This window comes from Enhydra lutris, unplaced genomic scaffold (genome assembly GCF_002288905.1).
Source record: "Enhydra lutris kenyoni isolate GAN:26980312 unplaced genomic scaffold, ASM228890v2 scaffoldscaffold52, whole genome shotgun sequence".
NCBI lineage: Eukaryota > Metazoa > Chordata > Mammalia > Carnivora > Mustelidae > Enhydra > Enhydra lutris.
In genome coordinates, this window is record NW_019154136.1 from 12,513,809 (window position 1) to 12,530,421 (window position 16,613).

At 47.4% G+C, this 16,613-nt stretch overlaps 1 protein-coding gene across 2 annotated transcripts in view; it reads right to left on the bottom strand.

Moving 5' to 3' along the window:
* Nucleotides 1–16,613, bottom strand: part of LOC111157132 (CD99 molecule (Xg blood group)) — a 36,457-nt gene that overhangs the window by 954 nt on the left and 18,890 nt on the right. The window contains exons 2-9 of one of the 2 annotated variants that reach the window (XM_022518376.1): nucleotides 14,630–14,662; nucleotides 14,160–14,204; nucleotides 12,938–12,985; nucleotides 12,208–12,276; nucleotides 10,583–10,627; nucleotides 9,043–9,096; nucleotides 7,528–7,641; nucleotides 1,700–1,756 (exon numbers count right to left, since the gene is read on the bottom strand). In XM_022518376.1, the coding sequence (XP_022374084.1) occupies nucleotides 1,700–1,756; nucleotides 7,528–7,641; nucleotides 9,043–9,096; nucleotides 10,583–10,627; nucleotides 12,208–12,276; nucleotides 12,938–12,985; nucleotides 14,160–14,204; nucleotides 14,630–14,662 (465 nt within the window). Of the gene's footprint in view, nucleotides 1–1,699; nucleotides 1,757–4,155; nucleotides 4,338–7,527; nucleotides 7,642–9,042; nucleotides 9,097–10,582; nucleotides 10,628–12,207; nucleotides 12,277–12,937; nucleotides 12,986–14,159; nucleotides 14,205–14,629; nucleotides 14,663–16,613 lie in introns of those variants that run through there. The other variant, XM_022518377.1, reaches the window with a different exon arrangement.

The following is a 16,613-nucleotide window of genomic DNA, read 5'->3' on the forward strand; positions in this document are numbered from 1 at the left end:
AAAAATAAATGAATAAAATAAAAACATACGCCATGAAAAATGGGGAAAAAATAAAGAAAGCATTTTTTCCAAGGGGAAAAAAAAATTTCAAACTCCAGGAAAGCTAGGGGAAAAAAAAGGAGAAGGAATTTTCTCCTAAAAAAACAAAAGCAAAAAATAAGAACATACTCCAGGAAAAATAGGAGGAAAAATATAGAAGGCATTTTTCCCCCTAAGGAAAAAAACAGAAGGCACTTTCTCCTACAAAATAACCAAAAAAAAAAAAAAAAAAAAAAACCCAAAAAGAACAAAACAAAGCAAAACAAAAATACTACAGGAAAAATAGGATAAAAAACATAGAAGGCATTTTTTTTCCTAGAAAAAAAATACATACTCCCGGAAAAGTACAGGAAAAAACAGAAGGCATTTTCTCCTAGAAAAAATAAACAAAAACATACTCCAGGAAAAAATGGCGAAAAATACAGAAGGCATATTTTTCCTAGGAAAAAAAATACATACTCCAGGAAAAGAAGGGAAAAAAAAAAAAGGAGAAGGAATTTTCTCCTAAAAAAACAAAAGCAAAAAATAAGAACATACTCCAGGAAAAATAGGAGGAAAAATATAGAAGGCATTTTTCCCCCTAAGGAAAAAAACAGAAGGCACTTTCTCCTACAAAATAACCAAAAAAAAAAAAAAAAAAAAAAAACAAAAAAAAGAAAGAAAGAAAGAAAAGAAAAACATACTCCAGGAAAAATAGTATAAAACACATAGAAGGCATTATTTTCCTAGAGAAACAAATAGGAGAAAGCATTTTCTCCTACAAAATAACCCCAAAACCCCCCCCCAAAACAAAAACAAAAACAAAAAAATACTCTAGGAAAATAGGATTAAAAAATAAAGAAGGCATTTTTTTCCTAGGTAAAAAGAAACACATACTCCTGGAAAAGTAGGAAAAAAAAGACTAGGAGAAGGCATTTTCTCTTAAAAAAAAAACAAAAAACAAAAACATACTCCAGGAAAAATAGGATAAAAATCATAGAAGGCATTATTTCCCTAGAGAAAGAAATAGGAGAACGCATTTTCTTCTACAAAAGAACCCCAAAAAACCCAACAAAACAAAACAAAAGTACTCCAGGAAAAATAAAATTAAAAAATATAGAAGGCATTTTTTCCTAGGGGGGGAAAAAATGCAAACTCCCAGAAAAGCAGGGAAAAAACAAATAGGAAAAGGCGTTTTCTCCTAGCGACATCCTAGCGACAAAAATGTCTCTGATCCACCAGATCTCACTGGACATAATTTCCTCAACCCAGTCCCGTGGTTTTTATTAATGTGGCATGATTTCGGGCCGCGATTTCGCTCAGCAGCTCATTTAAGGTTTACAACGGGAAGTCGCAGCCCATGAGACACAGACGTCCCCGAAGTGTCCGTTACGATGTCACACGACCCTGATCTCGGGTCCGCACGCGTCCCATTCCCTACACGCTGCCTCTCGCGGGGCAAAGGGGTGCGTCCCCACGTCCCTATAAATAGGAAAACGCGCTCACAGACGCCTCATTTTCCTTTTTTTTTTTCCCAACGCGGCTTTCGAAAGTGGACCTGACGGTCCAGCGTCTGCCTTGGACCCCGAGAAGCTCCCCTCGTTGGGGAAAAAAAACATCCTGTGGATCTCGTTCTGCTCGTGGTCCCGGGAAGACATCGGTCCCAGGACCCGTGACTCACCAGGCTGGTCCGTGTTGGTGCTCTGCTGGTTCTTGGTGCTGGCCTCACCCTGGTTGGCTGAAAGGAAGCACAGAAGATACCCCAAGGGGGTCAGTACACAGAAGTGCCCCCTAATGTCACCGCCAAGCACGGTGAGCCCCCACCCACCTCCCCACCGGCCCACATCAGCGGGACCCCGAGGGACGGACACTCAGACCCACCCGGGGCAGCTCCGTCCACAGAGAACCAAACGCTAAGGGGACCTCACCGGGTCCCATTGGCTTGATTTCGGGTTTTCCCAGTTTTGGTCAATTAAAAAAACCTTTTTTCCCCGAAATTTCTCTTTGGCATCCGAGCACACGACCACAGTCCCCAGCGTCCCCTCCCCAAGACCGGGATCCCCTCCGGAAGTTGACGGAATTCAAGACAAGGGACAGAGTCGCGGACAAAAGGTGGTTTATTTCTGGACGGCGTGGCTCGGGTTAGGGGCCCCGAGTGGACGCCGTCCCAGACCGTTCACAGAGCTTGGAAGTTTGTACAAAAGCGCCCGGCTCGGGGCGAGAACAGAGCAGACACGCCACACGCCTTCACTGCGGGTCCCGGTGGGTGTGCCAGAATCCCACCGTCGGTCGCCCTGTCCCCGCCGCGGGAGACCCAGAGCTGCTAGAGGCCCTGAACGGCACCAGTGGTGCGTCTCCCACAGGATGGGGGCCGGAGGGAGGTCCTGAGCACACACGGGGTTCCCAGCCAATGGCTGGAGGACAGGCCATCAGGTGACACTGCGGAGCAAAGTGCAACAGGGACGCTTGGAAGAATGCAGCATCGTCACGGCAACGTCCCTTTGGGGACAACACGGAAAGGGCATGTGCCCTTCTGATGCTTTTCGATGTTGGTGTCACACACCGCTGGTCCTCGGAGAACCTTCTCGAGGCACCAGTGTCACGGCTGGATGTTGGAGGGAGCAGGACCCCAGAATGAGCACGCACGGGGAGCCAGGAGGACGCGGAGGGTGGATGTGGCCTGGGACAGGACAGGTGTCTGCTCTCTGGGGAGCAGGACCCAGCATGCACGGGGCACGGAGCCCAAACACCAGCACCGTTGGTCTGCTAGTCGTGATTCTGACGGGGCTTGGCCACCCGGGCGCCTCTCCCCGATCCTGACGGCCGGGCTCCTTGCTGGACCTGTTCCCACCCCGTGGCGGGGGCCGACACTCAAAGGAGACGCCAGGCCTTGCGACCAGCAGGGGTGCACAGCCAGACTCCCCGTCTCCCACAGGGGACCTATGCCAGCCCGGGAGACACCACGCACCTCTGCCCCTAAGTGGACACCCCGTTCCACAAGACGCACCCTGCATCCCACCCTCTCCGTCCTGCCCTGCAACCAGGAAAAGCCACCCACAGCGTATCTGAAAATAAACAAAACCAATGCACACGCTTTTCGCCGGCGCTGGGGACCCATTGTCCCTAGGAGGACCGTCATAGAAAGGGCAGCTTTACGGGCTTCTTTGGCTGGGCACTATTCATGGACATACTTGTACAACGTGCATTTGGAGCCAAGACCACAGCCCTGGGGCACCGCCGACCCGCCGTGCCTGATTTTAGGCAGTTACACGGACGGCTTCCTTCTCGGGATGGGAGCGCGCACACCGGGTTCAGACCCACCGGGGAATAAGCGTCATTTTATAGGAACGGACAGATCAGCAGGGACATCCTCCAAAGAGTCAGCAGTGGCCAAGGTGACCACAGGCGGCGGTGGGGGGTGGGGACCAGACCCAGGAGCAAAGCACTTAGAGTCCTCACGACAGCTCCCTCCCCATTCACCGCCCGCATGAACCCCACAACCTTCCAAACACCCAGGGAAGGGAGAGGCCAGAACGTGCCCGGGGCAGGAAAACACCCACGGATGATTTCCCGTTTACAGGACAATCTAGAGTGTCCGGACTCTCCGGCCGGGGACACGCTCCACTCCGTTCTCCACAGACTTCCAAATTCTACGACGGTGAGATTTTTAGGTTGTTCCTAAATCATGGGATTTTTTTTTTTTTCTTTTCCTTTCCTTACTGGAGAAGTGAGTCAATCAGAACAGGCCCGTATTATTATTATTTTTTCAATAATACGGGTCAGAGAGACAGCAAGGAACTACTTCCTGGGACATGCAGAGGACAAGGACTCCAGAGGCTGGAAAGTCAGACGTTTAAAGCTGCAAATGCAACGCGGACTGTGCCTCGGGACCCTCCGTTTGGCCCCGTTCAGCTGCAAATGTGAATCTGATGGACGCTTGCGAGCGGGATGGAGGCATGGACTAAGCCCCCTCCCCACACCTACCACCCCGCCTGCCGCCATGTTTTTCCCTCGGATTTAAGTTTAGAAGAAAACAGTTGCATTCCTCCTCATGTCCTAAAACTCCTTGTGCACAAATACAGTCTAATACTATGCGCATCCATGCACCTGCGAGGGGAGGGAAGGGGGACACGGAATCCGGGATCGGGGTGGGGTGGGGAGAGGCATCCCATCCCCATGGCAACTGACTAACTAGCCACAGGGAGCCGGGCAAATGCCAGGGTTTGCGTTAGACTCTGCGTCTCAGCGGACACAGATCACACCAGGGCAGCTCCAGGCGTGCGCACGGTTTCCTGCTCGTCCCTACGGCCGCGGCTCATCTGAAACGAAAGGTCGAGAAATGAAAACCGAACCAGATGGAAAAAGGGACCGGGGAGCTCCTCAGAGGTCCCGGCGCGTTCAAAAGCCCCAGGCAGCAGCCGCCAGCTCTGACAAAGACAGTCTTTGTGCTCAGGAGTACAGCGGGTTTTTAGGATTTTTTTTAAAGCTATGCTTAAAGGCCAAGGGGCAGTGGGAGGCATGGTTCAGAGATGGAAGCCAGTTCAGGGACAAGAGGGAGGTGAAGGTAGGGCATCGACGCTGGGAGGGAGAGGAAGACAAGGGACAGGCCAGCAGCTCAGCCCAGCAATAACTCACACACGCCAGAAATAACACAAGGACACACAGGAGAGCCCACATCAGCCACCGTGCACGCAGAAGGACAGCACCGTGCACAGCAAGTGACAGCCGCCCAGAGTACATCGCCATGCATGCCGTTGGACGCTCAAAGCCAACACGGCAAACCACAAACACCCACATTGGCCACAAGCCCACGCCCGAGACGGCTCGTAACAGGCCAGCATGCGCCATTTGCAAAAAAGCCACATTAAACTCTTAGGCACACATCAAAATCTCCAGGAACATAGGACAGATCTACCAAGCCACGTTGGGCCACGGACACTGTTCCGGGCATCGGCTCCCAACATAATACTAAAAAGCACTTCAGGGAATGTAGAGACGGAAGGCTGGTATCTGACGGATGCATTTCCCCATAGAGAGACCACCCAGTTGATGGAGACGGACCTTCACGCACAACTCAACAGACCCTACCAAATTCAACACGATGACAAGGTCCTGGAGAACCACCCACTCTTGTAGAACCATGGTTTTCCCCAAAAAACTATGGTTTCTTGAATGCACTGGGATGCACCATGGCCACATCCTTCTTAGGAAATGTCCATGCTTACAGGTTCAGGTGGGTACGTGTTTCTTTAAACCACCATCCCAAAAAGAACATCCACCAAAAGTCCTGCACAAACTCCACCGAAAGGTCTAGGATATTCACGATCCCAATGCCTGAATCCCAATGCCCAACACTTCAATTCTACATCTTCATAAAAATATGCCATAGAGATAAGCCCTGAGTTCATCTACTAATAGGTCAAGAACACCAAAATGTCTCTTCACGGACTTGGAAGAGATGACTCACTCTTCTGTGATACCATCCTGGAGTTTGCTGAAAAACAGCACCTAATTTTCTTTGTCTTAGGGGCATTTTATAGCGCAGACCAAGATCCCTAATGACTGAAATCAGAGCTACCAGCTTCCTTGTTGCGTTGTTTTTGTTTTGGGGGGGATTTTTTGGACATTTTCTTTGTGCATCTGTATCAGCAAAGATCATAAATCCCATAAAAACCAGAAAGCAAATCAAGATGGTAAAGTCGCCCCCAATGTTCACTTTGCTCATGCACAACGAGAGACTGTACAAAATTCTGGGTCAATGAAAATGACCAGGAATGGGGGACAGGGAGATGGAGAACACTTGGTTTTCCAAGTTCCTAATCCAATTCAAGTACAGGACAACATCAAGTCCATTATGATTCTTGGGTCCTCCCCCAAATCCCTGTGCCTCGACATACGAATCAAATTGGCATCATAACATCCAAGGGGGTCATATATCTCAAACCCAAGGTGACAGAAAGGCTTAGAGGTCCACGATACGACTGAATTTGGAAATCCAAATTGGATCTGACAGTCACTTATAGATTTTCAGGAAACCGTTGTGCCCAGACTTCCCATGCATCCTTCCCTAGCAGGCATTCTCTCCTGGCTGGGCATCAGACTCGGAGCTAAGCGTTTTCAGAGAGGGGGGCAGAAATGAAGTCCACTTGGGCATGTCCTTGACCTTGGTTCTCTCTCCATTTGGGCACATCCTTGACCTCACACTTGGGAATTTCATTGCCCTCGCTCTTCTCTTCATTTGGCACGTCCTTGACCGTGGTCATCTGTCCACTTGGGCATCTCCTTGACCTCGGTCATCTATCCATTGGGACATGCTGGATACTTAACATTCAGGCAACCGAGCATGGTTTCCTGAGGGTCCGTGATGGAAGGCGCCCACTCACATGTGGAAAATAGACATAATCAGGTATCCTTCCCCTTTGCTGTAAGGAGAGGGATGCCAAACAGCAGCTTCTGTTAAGTCTCTGAACCTACAAGCCATTTGGGACTTTCAGTTTCAGGCTACAAACAGAGTCTGTGAATCTAAAAATCTAGAATGATGGGAGATTGAGGGTAGACTCCCTCCTTATAGACAAATTTTGTATCACCACCTATTCAAATCTTTTGTGAATTTCCCTAGAGCCCTCAGGCAGCGGTCCTTGAAGATGGAGGTCAACGGCTACGTACGAATCTGGACTTGAAACTACAGGTGGGTTGAGAAGTTCAGACAGCATGAGGCTCCATCCACAGACCATGGGACCCCTAAAGCCACAGCGGAGTCCGCCCCTCATGTTCATCTTGCAAGAGGGAAGGCAACACTTAGAGCAACCCAGAGATACAAGAACATGAGCCATGTTCAAAACAGAACTTACGGACTTCGAGGCAAATCCTATGTATTTCAAGGACTCTTGCCTGTATGGTACCCAAACACCCAACGATGGAGTTCCAATCCCTATGCTGGAGTTCCAATCCCTCCACATTCTCCTATAAATTTTATATCCCACCCCAAACCCTCGCGAGCACCTGTCAGTTTGGGGTGGTACCAGAAAGGCAATCAGCCATCCTGCGTTTCGATTTTAACTCCCTTGGTTGGAGAAAACAATATGGCGGCCCCCCAGTCATCGCTCTTGTCATAAGGGGGATGAGAATGACCGGAGTTATAAATTAGGATGAATAAACAATTTCAAGAGCTTACATTTCTCCAATCGACCTGTCAAGACTTTCACACACAGCCCTATGAATCCTCACAAAAGTCTGGTGGTGTGCAGATGATCAGCTCCCCCCTTTAGAGATGGAAAACCCAAAGACAGGGGTGGTTACTGACTGGCAAAATTTGCACAGCTCCACACAGGTGGCACCGGAATGGAAGCTACAGAGTCCGATCCCACTATTCCCAGCAATCTGTCGAACTGTCAGCCCCCTCCCAAGTGTCTCATGCCAACAGGACTTCTGCACTGTTTTAGTTTTGAGACAGCAGAGCTTTCAAGTTAGTAAGGCACGAAGGGAAGGACACGGCCGCAAAAACCTTACCGTTTTCTTTGAAGCACAACTTTTTCTTCTGGTAGGCGATAAAGCTAGAGACCGCTCCGACCACGGCCATCACGACGGCCCCAATGATGCCAGGGACTACCCCCGGGGAGTCGGCTGCGGGAAGAAACACATGGCACCCTGACTGGGAACACTGGCAGAGAGCAGACCACACACAGGACACATGGCTGGAGGCCCCGCCCACCGGAAAAAGGTGGGACTGAGTGTCAAGACACAGGGTCCCAGGGTGACCGTGGAGGAAACCCCACTCCTGAGTCTTGCCCAACTTCCAACGCCACGTCTAGCCCGTTTGCTTGACACGAAGAACCAGCCATGCTGCTCCCCGAAAGTCCCACCTGGTACTGGAATTCATCTGACTACATATATCGCTTCCAGTGCAAAACAGGTGTCCGGTAGATGACACACCCTGCGTCCTCCCATCCCTGTGGCCGGTGCAGGGGTCCTAACAGTTAGAGGTAGAAACTCTCAGGCAAGGCAGCATGATGCCCATCATGGAGTGGGATGTCCTGGACATCATCCTCTTCACACATTTTCGGAGAATCAAAGCTGCTGACCCCCTTTGCTACTTCCATTGGATTTACCGCAATGTGGTTTCCACGTGCTATCAGTAACTCTGACACCGCGTGTATCTCTGCCATGTGGACAGCTAAGCTATTTCTAAGCGTGGTGGCAGCACAGGACATCCCAGTCTGTGAGTCAATCAAGGATGGTGTGAAGGGTAATTGTGTCCACTGGACTGGGCCCGGGGTGACCAGATGACTGGAAAAACATTCCTTCTGGGTACGTCCATATGGATGTTCTCGCAAAAGATTAATGTCTGTATTTATAGACTACGTGAAGCAGGTGGCCTTCACCAGTGAGGATGGGCATCAATCCATCTGTAGAGGGCCTGCGTGGAACAGAGCACACAGATGGGGCAGCCATCTTCTTCTGCCCTTTGTGCATGGGCACTCCTACTTCTTGGGACTTGAGACTCAGGACGGGACTTGCCCTCCCAGCTTTCTGGGTTCCCAGTCCTCTGGACTGGGACTGAACCACACCTGAGCTTCTCCGGGTTGTCCAGCTTGCAGTCAGCAGATCACAGAACTTCTCAGCGTCCACCATCATGGGGGACAATTCCTTACAATCAATCTCTTTCCACAGATCTATACCTACATCTATATCTAGATAGATCCCAATGGCTGTGTTTCTCTGGGGAACTGCAGGTGATAGATGGGTTACGGTTAGGGTTCTTACGGCACCGTGGGAAGATGAGTGAACCTAACGTGTGGGTGTCATCAGAACCCCCTGGCTGAGCCTACTCAAGAACGTCAATGACCTAGTTCAGCAGAGCGCTTGGGATGTGCATGGGGCAAGGCCACCACACTTGGACGTTGCCCGCCATCATCTTTAGGACAACAGAGCCAACACAACACGTTTGGTCTTGACCACTGCATTCCACTTTTTCTCAACAGTGCCTATAAGAAACCCAAGACATCAGAAACCACGTGTACATACCCTGCTCCCCGCCGTCATGATTTTGGCTTCCTCCGCCAGCGCCGCCAGCGCCTCCTGCAAGTGAGAAACAGGCTTGCAGACAAGTCGTGTTTGGAAGATTTTTGGCAAAGAAAATATCATCCCATAGATCAACTCCTGGGACCTGGAGTTGTGAAGGAACTCAGAGCATCCTTTCCTTTCGTTGAGTCCCGACTTTGCTAAACGTCATCGGATTCGTTCCTGTTTGTCTGACATGCAGGCTCAGCTCCTAACTCAAACCACTCCTCTCATGGTGGGCTGCAGGAGAGTCAGTAAGTCCTGTGTGCCTCATGGATTCTGACCCCTCAGAATCCCAGTCAGGGCCTTGGAGCCCACCTAAGACCCAGCCCATGGCTAAGGGGTGATCCAAGCCATGTTCCTATTGACTCCCAGGATACGTACTGTTGACCCCTTGAACAATGCAAGAGGATTAGGAGAGCCAACCCATGGTACAGGCAAAAATCCATATACAACTTTTGATTCCCCCCCAAATTAATTATTTACTAATAACCTACTGTTGACTGTTGGCTTCCTGATAACAAAACAGTTGGTAACACATGTGTTGTACGCTCTATATATTACATACTGTACTCTCTCTTTTTTTTTTAAAGATTTTATTTGTCAGAGAGAGAGCACAAGCAAGGGGAGAGGCAGGCAGGTCAGCTGAAGGAGAAGCAGGCTCCCCGCTGAGCAAGGAGCACGATGTGGGACTCGATCCCAGGAACCCAAGATCATGACCTGAGCCAAAGGCAGCCACTTAACCAACTGGGGCACCCAGGAGTCCCATATGTACTACACTATTACAATAAAGTACTCTTACAATGAAGTAAGCTAGGGAAGAGAACATGTGATTAAGAAAATCATAAGAAAAAAGAAAAACAGAAAGAAAATCATGAGGGAGAGAAAATACATTTACAAGATTATATTGTATTTATCGAAATAAATGGACTCATGCAGACCAAACCTGTGTTGGTCAAGGGTGAACTGTAAGTGTATATTAAGACTACCTACATGTACATATCATAAATATTAATATATTCAAACTACTATAAAGACATTATTATATTATTGTAAACTTAAATTTTTATTTATATATACACAAGATGTATTATATCTAAGTACTGCTCTGGACCCTACTCTAAGCTAAGGTTTTAAAGAGAGAGGTGGAGAATCTGGTCTCATTTCTACGTTCATGAAATAACAGAACACATGTTATTGATGACCCCCAACAGTCACCAAGCAAAAACAGGTGACTGCGGTATTCAGGAGATGTCTGAGAAATGTGCAGTCAGCCCCATGCATATGGTGGGTAGCTCCCTGAACCATCAGCACAGCAACCAGGGACCAGCCCTGGCGGGGCAGGTCTTAACAGTCCTCATCCTTGATGCATGTACAAATGGCGGAGGTGGGAAGAGATTTCCAAGCAGCTGACTGAGATTTCACTGAGGGTCAGACTGTAGACCCTGATGTCATTGTGTACAGCAGGTGTGTGATAGGGAGGAAAGAGAACCCATAACTGTACCTCCATCTGAAGCTCCATCAATGAGATCGGAATCTGAAAAGCCACCTAGGAGACAAAAACACAGTATCACCTGCCATATTGGAACGGTCAGGAGGGTCGGGATCAGCCATGCCTGGCCCCAAACTCGCGGACACATAACAAATTTTTTTTTAAGATTTCATTTTTGTATTTTAGAGACTGAGAGAGAAAAAGAGCATGAGTGGGGGGGAGGGTCCAGAGATAATCTTAAGCAGACTCCACGTGGAGCATGACCCAGATGGGGGGGCTCGATCTCTTGACCTTGAGATCATGACGTGAGCTGAAACCAAGAGTCAGATGCCCAACAGACTGAGCCCCCTAGGTGCTCTGAGACACAATTTAAAAAAATTTTTAAAGCACACTGGGTTCGTGCATGGTTTGTTACACAGCAGTAGCTAGCTGATACGTATCAGATTTAATGCATCACTTTAACAAGACCTATCATAACTAAATACGGTTTATTCCAGGAAGTCGAGGACGTATTCTGTAGAAAGACATCATTCAGTATATCTTGTCATATTCACGGGTTAAAAGAAAAAAAAATGCTCATACGCATTGATGAACACGTGGAGTCAATGAAATTTAATATGGGTTTTCTAGCCAAGGCACAATGATGCAAATACAAGAAAACTGGAAAGAGACAATATAAACATAAAAAAATACATTAGATTTAAAGATCACTTGCAAATAATATGATAGTCTTTTCATTAAAAACTAAATGATGAAGGCAAAATTATGAACAGGTACTAAGGATTCATCATTAAGTGCCCCATGAGGAAAGACGTATGAAATTCATTTCCATATCCCAGAAATAAGCAGAAAAATAGTGAGCATACAATGTATTCACAGAAATAAACACCAACAAGCAAAAGCAATTTAGAAAGAACGTTTATAGGAACGGCAACGAGAAAAAAGGACAGAAAACGGATTCCAAAGCAAAAAAGCTCAATTTTGCAAATGGTCGGTACTCTGCAAATTGATTTCTCATTGGAAACCATTCAAGTGACAATAAGGAGGGTTTTCTTTCTCCCCAGAGGGATGACAGACAATAACCCAGTGAGTGCTAAATTAAAAGGAAAAAACAGAGAGCCACAAAGACGCAGGGGAGCCATTCGAACATAAAAGATCCCACGGGGAAAACACACGCACGTGCACACACATTCAAAGACCACTTGCCAAAAACCACTGCGAAAAATACCCAAAGGCTAAAGTAAGGGAAGAAATGTTTTCACCATAAATGACTGAAAAAAGGATTTGTACGTGGGTGACGTGGGCTTCTCGACCAGGCAGGACATGCCCGTTTTCCTCAAATGTAACCCAGAACCAGAGACACCATCATGCCACACACAAAGGAGAAACCAGACGTGGCCATGACATGCCGAATTTATTTCCTTAAATTTCGGAAATACACGCCACCGAAAGTCAAATCCAAACCCAAAATACCTTTTCAAGAACTCATGTCCCACTCCTGGAAAACCGGAATGGCCTTGTCCCTGGGAGGCCCCCCCATGAAGGCTACGCTGATCCGATAGGATGACTTCTCGGCCGACGGGGAGACCAACGTACTCTGAGAAATGCACAGTGTGCGTTCAGGGAAGGGGTCTTACCAGAAGATCCCGGCTGGTTGGGGTTTGGATGAGGCTTAGGTTTGGGTGGATTCGGTGGTACTGGGTCATCTGTTGGTAGAAAACACAAGTGTTGCATTTCTGAGGAGTCAGCAAAAAAAACCCCAAAACACAAGGAAGGAAACATCCGTTTTCCTACAGATGGTTTCCCAAACAGCTACAAAGGGGAGAGTATCCTTTCTCTTAGTGGAAACCACCAAACACAGCCACCAGCCCATTTCTTTCCATCGTCATCCATCTGCCCTACCTACCTCCAAGAGAACTGGACAGTTCCAACAGCTGCGTAAATTTTTGTTAGAAACTAAAGCAAGTGCCTGGACGAGGTACAGAATTCGTGGGACCCAGTGCAAAATAAAAATGCAGGGTCCCTCGTTCAAATTCTACTGACATTTTCAACATGGTGGCCACAAACCATTCCAGCAAGGGTAGGACTATAGCTGAGTGAACGCACCAGTCACTTGCCCTGGCAAGGGTGCTCACGTTAACCTTATGCCACTGCAAAGGCTAGAAGCCCTTTTATTTTTTTTTTTAAATAAAAGCAAAAACAATCAAAAACCAGAAACCCAACAAAAGCCAACAACAACACACCATTCCCCATGTGTTCGTGGTTACACCTAGTTCTGACTTGAGAGGCACAAGGCTCCTGGGAACGATGATCATTTGGTGATCCTAACCAAGCTGGCCACCCAGGACACTTCCCAAAGGTACTTACTGTGTCCTTCCCCGCCGAGGGCATCTTCCAGACTGAGCCCGTCATCGTCTACAAGGGAAACGGACTGTCAACACTGAAGACCCAGGAAGGAATTCAGCTCCCTAAGCCACGGAGGAACCCCTGCCTCCCCACCTCCCCAAACACAACAGCAAATACGAGTCTGACACGGGTCCAAACAGAAGAGCCAAATTCTAGACCTCTCCGAGGAGAGGAGCAAGAGACAAAACAAAACCCACAGAAAGGAACTGTACCCATCTCTGGCACCACGCAGGCCAAGCAGGGATTCCAACTCTGCCCACCGAGAATCCTTCGCTGTTACCGTCCCGTCCGAAACCACCCCTCCCACGTGGCCAGCGTCCTCTGTAAGGCAGACACGATGTGGTGGACGCAGAAATGGGGCACCAGATTTAGGCAGGCGTGCACCTACAATGGAATTCCCTCAACGAAATGATGGGACCCTTCCTGCTGGCATCACGGGTTTCCTTGGTATTATGACCCCTTTCCAATTTCCTGCTACGTTAGGGACGTTGGGGGATCTGCCCATCGCAAGGCACGGAACTACCGTGGCAATTCAGGTTTTCAACAATCTCTAATCCAAAAACCTTTTCACCCCTGTGCCGTGCAAGGACACGGGTCTGAACACGGCAGGTGCTACCCTTTCACTCCTGACGGGACATTCTGGTTGGGGAACCCTGTTCCTAAACAAACGTATTCCGTTAAAAACAAATTAAAAAAACAACAGCGGTAAGACCGCCATGATTCTGACGTCTGGTTGGCCAAGCAGCAACGATCAGACCCTTGTTCCTGGTTCCCGACTTTCATTTGGAAGGAACCCTGCCTAGAACGGGTAGGTGGTCCTAGTGGCTGGAGACTGGGTCTGCTCACGGGTTGTACCGGCATCTCAGCCCCAGAAACCGCTTCTCCTACGCAATGCATATCCAAACACAGAGCGAGCCCTCCAGACACACACTGTCCAGACGACTCGAAATTATCCCCAAGACTCGCCAGACCTCAGTCTTGCCCAAAAAACATGGCACCCGGTGGCCAACATCGACAGCATGGCTCTGGTAGGAACCAGTCTGCACCCAGAGCCCCCAAAGCACTTGTCTCTGTGGTTGTCTACGTCTCGAGCAGCTCTCGGGATGAGCAGGAGGGTGCACGGCCCAGAGAGCTGTCCGGCAGATGTCCTCTGTTGTGCCCGCCAAGCCCTTTGGCTTCTTACCAGCGCTGGGTCTCTTGGGCGGTGTCGTGGGCTTCTTCTCCTTGTCTAGAGAGAAAAGACATCAAATCAGCAAGATCCGTGGCTGAGAAACTGTACCATCTCTCAAGGATGCCCCATGTGCTCTAAAAAAGTCGGAAAAATGTCCAAATCTCCATATACAGCCCCCATGGCTCTGGCAGTGGACAGGGACTGGAGTGTGAATTCTGAGCCCAACAGGACCCCCGTGGACGGGTACACAGCCTGATGCTGGACGTGGCCTTTGCTGAGACCAAGAGCAACAGGGTCTTTGCACTGGGAAGGTTTCCTCCCTCTACCCAGAGTGTCTGGCTTTTCCTCCCCCCATGTGAGTCCCTTCACCACGGTCCACGCTTCGACACACTTAGTCCATTCAGACGAAACACTCGTCCGTTTAGAGACACAATTCTAACATGACATCCGTCACCTTATGAATAGTAAATCGCACGACTTACCATCGAGGGCGTCCGCCAAGTTGAAGTCTTGGCCTACGAGGACAGAGAGTCCGGTTAGGAATCAGGAAAACAGTCATGCAAAAATTAAGAAGGCAATATTTTTTTTTTTTTTAAAAGATGGGGACTGAAGTTTTTCTGGACTTCATGACGTTTGCAAGAGTTAGTTGGTTTTTAAAATGTAGAACGAGCCGGAAGGTCTCATGTCTTCGACATGCTCACGGCGATGCGGAAAAGTAAGACAACAGGTAACGTTCGAAACAGCAGGTGATCGTAACATTTAGGAACATGACAATTAAAAAAAAAATGTGTATAGCAATTTTTTAAAAAGTGCGTAACAATTTAAAAAATGTGTGTAACAATAAAAATGTGTGTAACAATATTAAAAATGTGTATAAAATTTTTAAAATGTGCATAATGATTTAAAAATGTGTGTAACAATTTAAAAATGTGTGTAACAATTTTAAAAATGTGTGTAACAATAAAAAGTGTATAACAATTTTAAAAAGTGTATAGCAATTTAAAAATGTGCATAATAATTTTAAAAATATAACAATTTAAAAAATGTGTATAACAATTTAAAAAAATGTGTAGACCAATTTAATAAAGTGTGTAACAATTTAAAAAAATGTGTAGACCAATAAAATGTGTGTAACAATAAAAGTGTATAACAATTTTAAAAAGGTGTATAACAATTTAAAAAATGTATATAACAATTTACAAAATGTAATGATAAAAAAGTGTATGACAATTAAAAAAACTATAACAATTTTAAAAAATGTGCATAATAGTTTTAAAAATGTATATAAGAGTTTTTAAAACATGTGTGGACCCATTTAATAAAATATGTGTAATAAAAGTGTATAACTATTTTAAAAGGTGTATAACAATTTAAAAAGATGTGTGTAACAATTTAAAAAGTGTATGACAATTAAAAAATGTATAACAATTTCAAAAATGTGCATAATTATTTTAAAAATGTGTACAGCAATTTAAAAACGTGTGTAACAATTTTAGAAATGTGTGTAACGATACAAAAGTTTATAACAATTTTTAAAAATGTGTATAACAGTTTTAAAAAATACGTGTAACAAAAAAGTATAACAATTTAAAAATGTGTATAGCAATTTTTTAAAATGTGCTAAATAATTTTTGAAAAAGTGTGTAACAATTTTGAAAATGAGTATAACAATTTTAAAAAATGTGTATAAAATTTTTAAAAATGTGTATAACAATTTAAAAAAGAACTTAGCCACAGCTAGAGCACTAGGAAAATACGGTAGTTTTGCCCGTGTGTCACTCATGAACAGCAGACCCCCCCGTAATAGTGACTAACAATTTCCCGTACGTGACGAAAACACACACACGGACAGAAAAGCCCCATTTGTGACCAACTGCCCGACTACGCACCCAACCTGCGTTTCTTGCAAACGCACTAAACTACCCAGAAAAGCACAGAAAGTGTCTCCTCAGGTCCCGGGATCACTCAAACGGGGTGTCTGCGGAGACGAGCCGCGTTTTCCCTCCGGTCCCCAGGGTTTTGGTGGACACCGTTTCCGTGCCATGGCCCAGGGCCCGTTCCTGACCGGCTGCACAAAAGGCAACGTAAGGACATTTTGGAGAAGCCCGCCTGGGCCGGGAGGACACTGACCGCAGGCCGGACGGGGACGGTGAGGTCCGGAAGCTGAGGGGACCGCGGCCTCCCCTCAGGAAGGGCCGGGCCTTGAACGCTCCGCGAACACGCGTGGTGCCGTCTGGTGTGGGCACGGGCTCATCTGCACGGAGCATCTCAGACAGGCGGTGCTCTGTAATTGTGTCCTGTCATGTGTGCGTGGGGCATGCACGTGCGTGTGCGCACAGATGCGGGGGTGTGTGTGGGTGGACACGTGTGCGTGGTTTGTGTGTGCAAGTGTGCAGGTGGGTGGGGTTTGTGTGTGCGCATTGGACACGTGTGCGTGGTTTGTGTGTGCAAGTGTGCAGGTGGGTG